Here is a 15,373-nt window from a genome sequence, read left to right as displayed (position 1 = left end):
AATCGCTCTAGTTACAATAAAATACAACAATAAAGATTGTGAGAGGTATATCCATCAGCTATAAATTAACATCCCAGTAGTTTTAAAAAGAGAAATTAAATACAACATTGACGTAACTTAGATATGTTGACTGAAAGTAAGAAATGTGCAAATAGTTAAGGTTGAAAGGTGATTTTTTTCAAAAATACAACTCAGTGGTGACATAAGGGAAAATGTAATCATAATAATAACATCAGAGAGGCAGAGCAGTCTGTTGGTGTTTTTAACTAAAATATAATGAAATTCAGTATGTACAATGGCGTGTGCAGAGCAGATTATGAATATTAATGAAGGACAGATAATAAATGTATCATGAAGATGACAGGGCTCTACACACAAGAGATGAGTTGTTGTAAAGGGTTAAGGCCTGCACTAAAAAAGATCTCCTGTATCTGTCCTTGTGGCACTGGAGCTGGATCAGCCTGCTTGAGAAGGTGCTTCTCTGTTTGTCCAGTAAGTGGTGCAGAGGGTGATCAGGTTTATCCATGATAGATAACAGTGTGTTAAGAGTCCCCCTTTCTGTCACCACTGTACTCTACATTATGTAAGAGTAATTTTCTATTAAATTATGTAATGATTACAAGACTAATGACAGAGTACAGTAAGGTACATTACAAAGTGATAGAATGAGATAGTTTACCTTAAGATACAGTGTACCTCAAAACAATCGGACTTATACTGTTATATTGTGTTGTTTTGCTAAGTATCACCTTACTTTATGACACAATACACTATGATATGATAGTAAAGTTTGCATTTCGTTACATGACATGACATGACATGACATGATGTAACATTATGGTTCACTACATCACATTAAGTGACAAGGTTTACGTTATGCAATTTTAGAGTACAATACAATATATCACAATGCAACACGACTTTTACAGTGTTATATCACGCAGTTTCATAAAATATTACCATCCAATACGGCACAATACAAAACAATAAGATATGATTTGATATAGTACGGTTATGGTTACGTAAGACTGCATTACGATATGCTGTGACAGCACAGCAGGTTTGGCACAACACAACATAATACAACATAATGAGTAGGAATGGGCATTTCAAGTTGGGCTGTAAAACCTCCAACCTTTTGCCTCCTGGTGAGGCTTGGTTCAATATGTTGACTTGCTATTGTTGTCAGGTTAAATATCAACTAGTTCAGACATGGTTTGTCATTGAGCGTTTTTTTTGTGGTTTCCATGCAAAACTTCCTGCCCTTTTGTTAAATTGGCACTTCACAGCTATTGAAAATTCAAATAGATATTTGAAAATTATTGCCCATCCTTAATAATAGGACACTATAACTGCACTATGCACTCTATATACTACAGTATGGTACAAGATGCTTGTGTATGGTCTGAATGATTTGATAAACATTAATACAATTAGAAAATCGTTCCAGTAAGATACACCACAATGCTATTCGATACAATGTGTGATATGGTAAAACAGAGTGCAATAGAATGCAGTAAGGTAAGATAAATAAGTTCATTTATAACACATTATACAATACGATAAGTTTTGTACCTTTGTCTGATGCCTTCATTTGATATAACAATCAAAGCTGCAAACATCCTTTTGTCTCTTAAAAAGTAAAAAAAACAAGCAACAAACATGTTAGTAGAGTAACATACAGTAATGACAGCTATTAATAACATGCATTGCGAGTTGACCATATACAAAGTAAACTACTTTGAACAATGAAAAGCAGAAGATCAAAGTATCTAGCAGAGGTTGGTGTCAGAATATGCTTTCGTACAGATCAACAGACCTGTATGAACTTTTCGTCTCACTTCCTCTTCAAAGCTGTAAATATGTTTTCAGCATTCAAAGTTGAAAAAGGGAAACATTTCAGTATTTTTCTCACTAAATCACAGCTGATATTGGAACAGCACATCACAATTTGAAAAGTTCTGACAACAAAAATGCACTGATCATAGAGATATGGTCCATCTCCACTGTTTACACACTCTGTAATGTTTCTGAAACAGCGAGAGGGAAGGGGACGGCTGCTTCTCGTAAACACTGAAATATCACTATTGCTCCAATCTTTTCCCACTGGGTGGCTCGTATTCAGACAGAAATTGGAGAGCATGCATACATGCTTACCCACTGAGAGCATAAAACACATTTACTGTTGACTGCAGACAGTGCAGTTCACATGGTCAGATGATGAAGTTTAGTCTCCTTTATGTGTTGTACTAGTCAGTGCAGTTTGCCATGGACACACAACCTGGCTGGCAGTTTATAAATTGGATTTAGGAGAGTGTTTTTTATTGTTTCCCACAGGGTCGGACCAGAATAACAATGGCACTTCAAAGTCAGTCTGTATGCAGGGGTGGAGATAAACAAACCCACAAATTCTGTTGGAGAAGCTGAAGTCAGCAGTGTGTCTCATATCTCTGACCACCCAGATAGACTTTTATCTCTTTTAATTTGACTGAGCAGGAGTTCGGAGATTATTTTTTGGTTACAGAATACTTTTAAACAGCACTGTGAAGCTTAAGATGGACATTTTTATTTCAGGAAGTGCACTCTGTAACCTTTTTTTCCCCATTAACCAACATCAGAGTGTTACATTTTAATAATTTCAGATTATCTTTTTACTCAGTTACGATGTCTATTTATTATAAGACACTGATTTTGATTTAGGAATATTCTTCTTCAGAGATAGCTTATTTACATTACAGTAATATATCAGTTTTCTCCTGAACAATTACTTTTTTTTTGCAATGTGATGTTTAGTTTAGTTAACTTCCCTGAAACAGTAAAAGCAAATCTCTGCAGCCCTTATGTGGTTTTCCTCCCCTTATCTTTTTGAGAAATTTTCATACATGTATCTTATCTCAAAACAGAGAACAATCAAAACTTCTTTTTTTTTTATATCTCAGATTGATGAAATAGGATTTTAGCACTTGAATCCATGTTTATCTGTGCGGAAAGACTAATTAGAGCGATACAAACACACAGTCTGTTCCAGTCTCTAATTTAACACTCTGAAACAGATTAGATGCACAAATGCAAACACACCCTTCCCCGTTTTCAAAGTGTTCGAGAATAGGGTGCAGTAAACATGGAAATCTATTCCATGATCAGAGCCCTGCATTAAAATGTACGCATCCTGTAGAAATGACAGCCAAAGGAGCTGAGGCGTCACTTTTCTTGCTCGGGAAAAAAAAAATCCGCTGCCAAACCGATGTTGTGACGCTGGCTCGTGTTCAACACTCCCTTCAGCTGACAGCATCAAAAGAGAAACACGACAAGTTAAGCAGATCTATCTCGCCTGTTTTGAAGTGTCGTCTGAACCGGCTTTAAAGCTCCTCAGTATGCAGCTCCCCGTGCCTGTCTGTGACTTTCTAACCCCTATCACAGAGCATGGCCATTCCATTTATCTCTGTGTCAGGCTTATTCTGCGCATACAGTGCTTTTGGTCAGACACATGATCGCCCCCCAGCTCACAAAGGAACCCTGGTCCTACTTTGTCATCCTGGATTTTCTGTTTGAGGTGATATAAGGTGCTGAAAACTGTCACAGTGAGCCTGTGGGTGCGCACACATGTTCGTACATACATAAATTGGCTGATCTCTGACGTTTTAACATTTGGCCTTGTATGACTTTTATTTATAACTGAGTAAATTTATTGGAACAGCGAGGAGAACTTGTATATCAGGCTGAGAGCTCTTTTATACTCATAGGAGTAATAAGGTTGAGCACAGAGAATTAAGCTGTTCAGTTTCTCAACTGATGAAGGCAAAATAGTAAAGTGGCCTTGCAGTGACAGAAAGACCACCTGTTGCCTATTATTATGCACGCATGTTGTAAATCACTGTTTGCATAAGTGCTTTTGAGACATCAATTTACCCCTTTTGCAATCCTCTTAGTGTGTTTGTGTTTGCAGCACAGAATTTGTCTTTCATTCGCAATCTGAAGACTGAAATTGTTCAATGCACTATTAAGCTGAGCTGCCTTTAGCCCTTGTAAGTACTCTAATTTGCCTACCTTCTCAATAGGTGTTTTTGCACATTAGTCTTTGAGGCTCCACAATAAATTGCACCCCTCTCTCACAGCGAAATACACCCCCCCCCAATTGCAGAGAACTGGAAACATTTGCAGTAAAAAGCTGCTTTTTGTCCGTCATCAGCTTGGTAACAAGCTAAATAAAGTCAAATTAGAAACTGCAGCAATAATGGACCCGATTGCACACAAAGAAATGGAAAGCAGCAGCTTTTGTCAGGGTGACCAAAGACTGACCGAGCTAATGTCCACACCATCACAGGAGGGAAGATAAGATACATGGTGTTTGAGCTGAAAATTGTGTGTAAATGTCCTGTCAGTGAGGTGATAAAAGTGTTTGTTGACTTTTGTGTTGTGCCTTCTCCCTGTTTCCCTGCTTTCCTTCAGCCTGGATAAGATTCTAGCCGCCATGACAATTGCTGCAGAGAGGAATAATAAAGAAAGGTTCGCTCCAATCGTGGAAGGACTGGAGAATCACGAAGCCCAGCAGCTCCAGGTTTGGAATCACACATCGAAAAATAATCAGCAACATTTTTTTTTCATACTTTTAGACATTCACATTTTTTATGTGATTGTTTTCTTTTAGGGGATAAATGTGGCTTTAATATTTCAGGGGCAAACACAATAAGCAACTCAGCTTTACTTTATTATTAACTTAAGGCTAGGGCCTAGAAATATAAGTTTCGGAAGTGTTCTGGTTTTCTTCAGTAATATGTTTGGAGTCAAAGCTGCTCTGACCAGTCTCACATCACCAAGATTTGTTGTAAACCATCAGTTTAATGACAAACCACAATCCCCATAACAGCACCCCAGCCTGGATCAGCTGTTATCTGATGAATATTTTGTTGTCTCCATAAACAGAAACAAACAAGTGCTGCTAACAGTTCAACGCAGATCAAAAGATTTCAGTATGAGTGACAAATCTTCTGCGAGCTGTGTCTCAACTTTCTGGAATGCAGCAAAAATAATTTGTTACAAAAAAAACCCCTCAAGTCTCACAAAAGTTGTCTTTTCCTCACTGTATGAGAGACCTGACAAAGTTTGCAGTTTCACTTTTTACAAAACTGCTTTGTAATGTTTTAATATCAGCAAAGTTTGACCCATTAATTCTGAGTAAATCAGAAGAAAAGCAGTTTGGGATGCACAATGCATCGGTATTAATATTGGTATTGACCTGGCCGATGTGTGAAAGTGGGCATTTACTTAGTCACTTATGTATTGGCTGCAGGCCATTTTCAGAGCATCTCAAACATCTTTCAAGACCCAGATAACATTGTTTTCCATGGCTATGTAAACACCAAAACTACTATTTTTGATTCAAGAAACAGACAAAACATACTTTTTTTGATCACATTCATCTTGGGCGCTTTATCCTTTGATCCTCTCCATGGTCGTCTTTTCTCACGATCGCACCACTCATTCTCTCTGAACTACCTGGACACATCATCTTAGTTTTTTTTTTTATTTATTTATTTTTTTACCAATATTGATGTCGGTAAATATTGGTTATCGGCCATAACAGCAATATTGATATCAGTATTGGCCTATATTTTCATATTGGTGCATCCCTAAAAGCAGCTGCTGCCATAGTAAGTGTGAATGGAACACCTCTGAGCCTCTAACTTACCATTTACAGTGAAGCTGAGACTCAGTAAAAACTGATAATAAGGCACTCAAAAATAGAAAATAATGTCTTTATTGGCTTCTTGTTTGCTACAGGGAAAACAAATGTGTTTTAAAGTTGCTGAAATCAAAGAAAAGGTAGCACCATACCAATGAAAAAAGACAAACTTTTGCTGAATCAGATGGACAGAGAATATTACATTCGGTCATTGAGTGTTTTTTTAGGCTGGACCTAATTTTGTGCCATTCTGGGTTGAGGACACTCAGCTTTTTCCAAACATGTGATTCCCTTCCTGTTCTTAAATGGTCTTTCAACCCCACCGCTCTTCCTGGATACGATAGGAAGAGATTGCAGGCTATTAAAATGCACCTGAAGCTCCATCACCGCTGCTTCCATCAAAAATGCCTCCTTTAGTCTTCGTCTCAATTGAGTCAGCCCTCATTTTTATTTTGCAAACAGCAGGAAAAAAAAATGGTAAAAAAATGTTGAGTTCCTCTGAGGTCTTTACCTTCTTACTCTTCTCCTCACATTTTCTTCCACCTCATGCTACCTTGCACATTTTTTCCTCACATCTTACAAGTGCTCCCCCTTTGCTTTTTTATCTTTGCTGCTGTCAAATTTGGTCTCAGGGGAGCTGGTGTGAAAGGGCAACTAAGGCACCTTACCTGTCTTAATTTTCACTTGTTCTTTTCAGCAGCAGGAATAACTATACAAGAGCGGTGAAAACTCTCCTTAAAACATGCTCTTGTGAAACCGATAGAGGGGGAATTACTTAAGGAATTACTTTTTTAACTGCAGGGATTTGGAAGTCATGAAGAAAAAGTCATGAGGGAAACTGATGAGGCGGGCGGTGGAAGCGAGAGTAGATATTCTTTTATTAGGAGGCTGTTGTTTTTCCTTTAAATTTTGCCATTAATGGAATGAAGCCCCGCTAATTGTGAAGTAAATTAAAATGCTTTGCTGATGCAGGGGGTTCCAGGAAATTAATAGACTTTTTATCCAAAACCTGTGATGGGCTCTTGAAGTAGACTTTGCTAATGTGATTAAAATGTGTTTTGCTGTTGTTTAGGCTATACTCGTCTGCTGAGCACGAGAGAAAATCCGCATTTCAACTTTAAAACCGTCCCAGCGGTAGCACTTTTAATTATGATGTTTGGAAGCCCCCTATGGCAGAACTGCAGCTCTCTAAACCCAACACAGATAATGCCCCTTCCCCCCAGCCCCCAGTCCCCAACGCAAGTGTTCCCACTCCTTAAAATATGGCCAGGAGGTGTTTGGTGTGAGTACCAATCTGTATGCATGAGAAGAAACAGAATATTTCACGATGTCCATGGCCTTCTTCACTCACATGGATCCTGTGAAGATTTGGGGGCGTTTTCTTTCATGTGTCTGGCCTCTGGTGCGTACAGTCAAATGTAAGGTTTAGTCGTACAGATCTCGCTTTGAAAGCCCTCAAGCTTCTCAGGGAACACGGAGAAGTCTTCTATGTTTACAAGCCTGTGATCGTGCAAGGGAATATATTCTCCGTTACACACAGATATACATTTTTCTCCCAATGTGTAGGCTTACAAACCCTGTCTCTGCAAAGATAAAACACTACTGTTTGTATCTTTCATCAGACAAAAGTTGGAATTAAAATGTGTGATTTAAAGTTGGCTTAAAGGTGGAAAACAACTGTTTATCCATCCATAAATGCAGGTGTATCACTCGGAAGGATTCGTAGATCTGGCTTCCAAAACAAAAATCTGAAACTAAATCAAGCACCAGCGTAGAATCACTGTTGTGGCTCCTATTAATAACGCATACGAGCCAACAGCTCTGGGTCAAGGTTTCAGAAGACAATGTTTCACATCGTCCATGGGAATCCTTCAGCCTGCTATCGATTGTCTGTCCAAGGGAAGCTGTCTTATCCATTGCTCGCTCCCTTGAAACACCTTACTGCTCATTATAATTCATCAGCGATTTCCTCTTAACCCCTCTACTCCACCAGACACACGCACACACTCCTGCACAGACACACACACACTACGCCGATACACCCATTAATAATGCACGCCTAGTCAATACACCTTTACTTCTCTTGGCTGTCTCGTCTTTTTCTGCAGTTTTGATTTTTGGAAAGAAATGGCAGGAGCAAAAATTATCCCAAAACACATTTTTACATCCAAGAGCCCAATGCACTTCAACAAGTCCATTTGACTTTTCCAGACTTTTCTTTTTTTTATCTTTTTACTTGTGTTTATTGTGTTTCTCTTCTTTGCAGGTTGCTTGCATGCAGCTCATAAATGCGCTGGTCACTTCCCCCGATGATCTGGACTTCCGGATACATCTGCGCAACGAATTCTTAAGATGTGGCCTGAAGAAGATCCTGCCTGTAAGTTAGAAAAGTTCAGATACAACGTCTAGATTCGACAACTTTAAACCCTTGAAGAATGTTGATGTTGGCTGTCTGTAGGCAGAGATTTAAGAAATGCACATACGTACATGTTTTGATTCAGAACTATATAAATGTTTGATATCACTGACATAAATCTGCTCGACTTGCTGCCCACTCAAGCCCAACTTGCTCTTCTCCTTATGCTCTGTATGTGTCTGCTCTCTTCACACTTCTCATCAGGAGATCCTTTTGTAGAGTCAGCCTAACAACCTACATTTTAGAAAAAGTTTCACTCCCAGCTCTGTTTATAACAACAGGTGAGCCCCTTGTTAAAGATGAGGAGTTTCTTAGATTGCAAAACTGAGAAAGCAAAATAACATCCGCAGCAAGGCAGAATAAGAGCTGGAGGTTGAGGCGTGTGTGTTGGTGAAACAGAGGATGAGCACAAAGGTAGCTGCAGAGTGAACAGGTTCATGCTTGTGCGGCTAAACATGAGCGAAGTGTAGGTGTCAATATTAAATATAAATACAGTGATCCTAAACCTGAAAATATTTATGTTTCAACGATGAAGATTTAAATCCTTAATAATTCAATACATCTGTAAAAAAACATAAATAACATGTACAGAGTTCAGATCATTACCACCCGGAAAAGACACTGTAAGTCTGAATTTTTACAAGTTAGAGTCATGTGAGTGATAAGTAGGATAGTTTTCAGGCTTATGAAAAGGGAAAAAAAAAGTTTTTTTTTTTTTTTGCTTCGTAATCTATTTGTTTGCAAATGATACACCTGCAATGTACTACATTCATAAGTTGGCAAGCTTGAGCTCTAATGAATTTTCAATAAAAAAAATTGGTGCATTATTTTGGCAGCTGTGCTAAGGACAAAAGTTGTGACTATTTTGAATATACTGAAATTAGAGTTATTCAACATTTCCATGTAAGATAACACTCCCTAGAAATGTCCCTCATCAATTATTTTACAGTTTAGCCAAAATTTAAAGAAGTATGTCACAAAAATCACATGTAACACGGTTGGCAGGAAAAATCCATCTCTACAATGTTAAATTTTAATATGGATAACACAGTTGACATTTTCTCAATTTTTTGGCCCTTGTGCTAACTGTAGACCTTGAACATGGCACCACCTGACCTCCATCCCCTCATATCTCTCCACGTTTTCTTCACAGTTTGCTCATTTTAACATTTATAGTTTGAACAACAAAAAACGCTGATAACACAGTTGATTAACAATTAATGCGCCCCATGTACAGACAATCATTCTGATGAAACGTTGATGAGGAGAAGTTAAAATATGCCACTGTTCCATCATAGTTCTCACCAAAAGGATGTGACTTCAATTGATTTAAGTCATGTGACTTTGGAGCAAACCATTGCTGATTTATAGGCCTTTTTTTAATGGGTAACACAGTTGATGCAGATGTCTTGGACACATCCAAGGTGAATTATTTAGATAGTTTGTAAAACGCTTTTTTCATATGTTAGTGATTATTATACACAATTAATACTGACAATAATATTCTCAAACATGTATTCTAGTGTTAATTTTGAAGAGCAAATGTGACATGTGAGAAATCGGACAGCACAAAAACTGCAAAGTCCAACACATGATTTGCATTTTTTGCTTCATAAATTATGGAACCTATTCACTTTCTGTATTAAATGAAAGTGAAACATCACCGAAATGACCCACTGTAAATTGGGCATAGCTTGAAATTAATATTCAGTAAATTAATAAGTATACCCCATGGACTTTAAATACACCCCAAAATATAGAACCACTCATGTATTCAGCTGTGACATTATGAGATCCTCATTATTTGTTTTATTTAAATCCTGGAGAAACACACTGAAGGAGAGCCCTTATGTGCAATAGTGCAGAGTCGAAGGCAACGATAGAGCATGAGCGAATAAAATCAGGCAGTTCCACATCAGTTAGAAAGAGTAAGATAACAGGTGTAAGTGTTAAAGTATTGAAGCAAAAGCAGATAAAATTAATAAGATCTAAAATTAAGACTTGGAAATGCCCCGGTGTAGTATTAGTGTAGTTATTCTAAAGTTTCTCTGCAGCATATTCCAAGCACTTGGAGCATCAGAGCTAAAAGAAGATTCTCCAAACTCAGTGTGAATTTTGGGTACCTGTAAGATGAGCCATGCCTTAGAGCGAGTGGGATGGTTACCCACACAAATAGAAAGCAGGGATGATTGACAAGGTGCATTTTCAAATTGAGTTATTCAGATTCCCAGGTATTTCTTTATATCTGAATGAAAAGTGGGGATTGACATGATGGAAAGAGGCCAGGGGGTGCGACTTAGACTGGTAGGCTGGTAGACCATCTGCACCACAGGAGTTTGTTTTCCCAGTCCAACCCAGGCAACAGGTCAGAAACTGAACAAAAAAAAAAACGGCTAACAACAAATGATCATGTGGCCTTAAGCAGCAGCCCCAACCACAACTCGTTAGCAATCTTGGCTGTAGGAAATGTAAAAATAGACCGTTCACCAGCAGCTCAGTGGCTTCTCTGACATGAAAAATAAATCTTCTATCAGCCTTTGAATATTGAGTTGTTAACTAAACAATTCTGTCAGTGTCACTGGTTGCACTGCGCAGATTTTGATCTTTGCGTTATAGCATCTGAAGGCTTGAATGAATGCTACTTAAATATAAAACCTTGATTCAATTCAAAACAACAGAATCCAAAGTTCTCCCCCTCAAAAAATCAGTGTGATATGAATGCAATTGTGGTGCAATGCTGAAATGAAACTCTCAGGCTTTTTAACGAGTGAAAGTGTAAAATCAACCTCCCTTCACAGGTTCTGAGGAGTGTTTCAGGTACTTGGTGACTTGAATAACAGAATTTGAGTATCAATAGAATCATTAGCAGTAGTTACAGGGCAGCTAGTCGTGGTTGTAACAAAATGTGTCGAGTGTGAAGCTGTGCCAGCACCTCATCACACAGGTCGTCCTGGCATCATTATCGGCAAACCTCCACATCCTCGCACAGGGTGAAGGCAAACGAGCTCCAACTCATCACTCACGGCCTCGTTTGTCGTGAGCGGGGTGAACATGTCACAGAGCCAGTTGTTAATAAGTCATCCCAGCTGCTCCTGTTGATTATTACTGTCATTACTTTAATTATCTCCAATTCTGCCCCCCGATATGAAAGAGCCTCGGTGTACAGTCATTTATGAACGCCACGTTCACAGCTTTTTAATGCCGACATTCAAACTGACAGTCTTTCATCTAATTATGAGTTATGCTCAAGAGTCGGCGTAGCTGCTGGAAAAGAAAAAGTGAACCCTGCTAACAAAGAAAGCCCAATTTGTTTTGTTCTTACAGTCCTTGACACTTGGATTTGGCTCTCCTCCTCTGTCCCCTCCTCTCCTCCTCCACCTATTTTTTGTGGCATTGTGCACCTCCCTCCGAACCAGCGCTGCTAAAGACAGATGGTGCACCTGAAAAACAGCACAGGGTGATTGATACCTGCAGAAATTGGGTTACATTTGGCCCTGTCTCCGTGTGTAAACTCCACTGCCAGTGATTCATAGAGAAGTGGTAAAGAGCACTGCTGTAGCCTCTCGTGGCTGGAACAGGTGTGCAGGAATAAGTACTGTCTGGGATACGTAGTGAGAGGGTTCAGGGCAATCAGTTTGCTGTACAGCTGGTGCCCTGGAAATAATTTAGTGGGTTTAGAGTCTATATTTCCAATTTTCTTTTCCTTTTTTTAAACAAATTTCCAAAGTAAATTGTTTAAATTACCTTTAGACAACAGCTTCAAACTTGTGTAATAGTATGAACATAATGAAATCAACACTCACAACATGCACGCAGAGAGCGCAGACCTCTGCCAAGCATATTATATTTGTCACGCAACACTCAAGTCCTACCTCATTTCATATTCAAGATCTTAGTATCTAGAATATTGCCAGGATCTGGATCGTCCTTTAACATCTGTCAGAAATTATGGTGACTTTGTCTTGTAGTGTTTTGCAAAGCAATCCAACCATTTATTGTGGAGTTATATATACATATGGTGAAAACGGCCCTATCGTACAATGATAAAGAATCCTTTAAAAAAAAAACCTGGATCCAGACGGTGATCCAGATCATCTCCAAAATTTAATCACTTCTACCTTATCTCGTTGCGAACATTTCCTGAAAATTTCATCAAGATCTGTTTGTTACTTTTTGAGTTATGTTGTTCACAGACAAACAGACAGACAAACTCTCACAAAAACATAACCTCCTTTGCGGAGGTAAAAAGGACAAAGACCCTGAGAACAAATAGTGACTGCTGCCACCAGGTCAGTGTTTGATTGGGCAAGTGGGAGCAGGTAGCATCACAGTAAGAGACACTAAAAATACACCAGAGTGACATTTTATGGATAGATATAATTTCCTTACAGTGACTCAAAGAAAAAGTGTTGAATGTCCACTATACTCTGATACAGCAGCCTCACCATACACATTCAAAAGTGGTATGTTTTTTGGAATAATATCTGAATTATCCCTTACAGGTGCTGCTACGGTTTATCCTAATCTATGCTTCACAATGACCTTTTTGTATGACTCCATCTTTTCATCCATCTGCTGTATGTCTTACTTAATCTAGGAGCTGAAAGAGACGGAGGAGCTCGACATTCAGCTGAAGGTATTCAATGAAAACAAGGAGGAGGACTCCATCGAACTCTCCCACCGCCTGGACGACATCCGGGCTGAGATGGAATATCCTTTTTGTCCTCCCACTGTGTGAAAATACTGATGAATAGGTCTATAGAAGTAGCATGTGGAGAATAGTCTGTACCCTAGGAGAGTGTATATGTTGGTTCATTAGAAGGAGAGAGCATATCTAGCTCTGTGTCTGACCTGGTATGCTTGGTAAATAACCCTGTCACCCTCAGCTCCAACCTTTTCACTCTTCTTTTAATTACCTTCCTCCTCCTCTCCGCTCGTTACTGTTTTCCTGGGTTAAGTAGGACTGGTGTAAGACTCAAGAGGAAGATTTCAAAAGGACAGATGCTCCCCTCTTCTTCACATTTACAATGCACAGAAGACACTTAAACATTTTTATGTGGCATCATATCACATTATATGATCAAGGTTTCTTCTCTTCAACTTTAATCGCCCCTTGTCTTTCGACGCCGTTACAGAAATGTGAACTCTTCCCTTCAGCTCTCACCACCAATGTCCGTTTAGCTCCAGACATGTGGAGTGGAAGTTAATAAGAAAGGCAGTAATTTAGTCTCCAGCCAGAAACTTCTTCAAGCATCCAGAAGAAGCAGCCTTTAATAATTCACCAATCTTCTCTGAGGCGATGTATGAATGGCTGACATTGTGGAACCAGACGCTGACATTGTTATGCAGATGTTCATTCCTGCAACCTTTTTCTTCCGCCGAGTCCCACAGTTCTCATACTGACACGAAGTGCTGCTGTGACTGACAGTTTCTGTTGACACATGGAGGTGAGGGGAGGAGGTTGTGTGCCTGTGTGTGTGTGTGTGTGTGTGTGTGTGTGTGTGTGTGTGTAGAGAGGGAGAAGGAAAAAAAAGTGCACCTGGATTAATGATGTGCTTGAGCAGGTTCACAAATGAGAAGGCCCAATGTTTGTTTCCAAGGACAATGTGGTATTGATCCGCAAGCTTGGAGCATGATTTGAATGCCTAGGCTACCCTTTGTCCCTTCACCTGCATGTAAAACACACACACACACACACACACACACACACACACACACACATAAACACAGACAGACAGACCGACGTGTGTGCGTGCTATGGCACAGCACGGTACTTCTGCTACCTGAGCATTGCACATGTGTCTTGTTTCTCCCTGCAGTTTCATGAATATTAACCTAAAGAGGCTCATCTCCTCTGTGTCCGGCCCAGGTCCATGTGCCGAGGAGGTGACTCCGGGCCACTAATAAATATTAATGAGCTGTGAAATGGTGATTGATTGACCCCACCACTGACTGGCCTACGTCACACTTGACTGCCGCTCATGTTTATTCATTATTTGGAGAGGGAGTGTAAAGAAAGACTGAGAGAAGGAGGGAGATGGTAAAGGATCGCAGAGGAGGGGGGGTTGTCATCGAACGGATTGGCATTCTACATTAGGTTTATGTCTGCAGCTTAGTGATAGATGAAGCTAGTTGGATACTTTCCCAGTCTGAGCTCCTTCTCATGTCCTCTCAAACGCCGCTGTGGCGAGACTATAATTGAATCTCACAGGATTGGTTATTCTCCCAGGCTTCATCCTCAGCTAATACAAGGGAGGGAAATGATCCTGTAAAGGAGAGCCTTATTCCCATCCCTCTGCCTCTTAAAAAATGATATGGGATAGGAGTTTAATTACAGACTTTGTTGAAATTAATAGGAAAAGTGTCACGCAGTATTTAAAAGAATTGATCTGCTCCTGTTGCTGCGACTGGAGATTGTTTCTGTGAATGAGAGCATGAGGACATTGCGGGTAGAGTGACATGCACTTTTTTTTTTTTTCCATGGAATGATATCAAGAAGTCAACAAATGCAAAATAAATCTTAAGATTAACCTTTGACCTTCTAATTTGACCCCTGTAATCTCTCAAGAAGTTTGGTCCCATATTCACAAACTCGGCTTTAACAACAAGCTTGTAGTTGCAGAAATGTAACTGTGATGCACTTTTGGTCTTAATTTCACTTTAATTCTGTCTGAGTCCTTTCAGCTTAGTCACCTAAAAATCATGTATTAAACTAATATTTTCTGTTCCCAAAGCAGAAGGGAGGGGATTCACAACACATGCTGCCACTGTGCCGAAGAATGTTATTGCTTAGCAGCCGGTACGTCGCGCTATGTAAATATTTTAGCAGACTTCATGTTATGATAGCAATCAGGTTTTCATCTCTGCAAGCTTAACAGGGCACTGTCTCTTCACTTTTTTTTCTGCATGTGTGCACATATCTGAAAGGCTTATTTCACTTTCCCAAACAAGTTGAGTCTCCGTGGGGAAATCCTCCTTTCTCAAGCAAACAAATTAAATCGGCTCCCAATCACTCATTTTCCTGGCTTCTTTACTTCTTAGAGCTGCACTTTTAGGAAGCTATTAGAAGTTTGAGAAACACAGATTTAATTACTTCTTAATGAACCTTTTACTGCCAATCAGCTGTTAAAAGATGAGAGTTAGACTTTGTAATATGAATCATCAGGGGTGTGTCCAGATGGATGGTGTGTGCCTCTTTTGCAATCTCAGTGGCCACCCTAAAATCCTGAAGAATGATTAGCTTTTTGCCTCGTCAGACTTTTGTGAAAACCAAC

The 15,373-nt window shown here is 39.4% G+C and overlaps 1 protein-coding gene across 8 annotated transcripts in view; it reads left to right on the top strand.

Annotated features, from left to right (window-relative positions):
* diaph2 (diaphanous-related formin 2) overlaps positions 1-15,373 on the top strand; it is a 483,641-nt gene that overhangs the window by 144,793 nt on the left and 323,475 nt on the right. For all 8 annotated transcript variants that reach the window (XM_074674141.1, XM_074674142.1, XM_074674143.1 and 5 more), the window contains 3 exons: positions 4,450-4,558; positions 7,950-8,060; positions 12,697-12,809. In XM_074674141.1, the coding sequence (XP_074530242.1) occupies positions 4,450-4,558; positions 7,950-8,060; positions 12,697-12,809 (333 nt within the window). The remainder of the gene's footprint in view (positions 1-4,449; positions 4,559-7,949; positions 8,061-12,696; positions 12,810-15,373) is intronic.

The sequence above is a fragment of the Halichoeres trimaculatus genome, unplaced genomic scaffold (assembly GCF_033239565.1).
Source record: "Halichoeres trimaculatus isolate MK-OKI-2021-1 unplaced genomic scaffold, fHalTri1.1 fHalTri1_scaffold_7, whole genome shotgun sequence".
Classification (NCBI taxonomy): domain Eukaryota; kingdom Metazoa; phylum Chordata; class Actinopteri; order Labriformes; family Labridae; genus Halichoeres; species Halichoeres trimaculatus.
The sequence above is the reverse complement of the archived record's forward strand: the minus strand, read 5'-3'. Positions and strand labels throughout refer to the sequence as shown.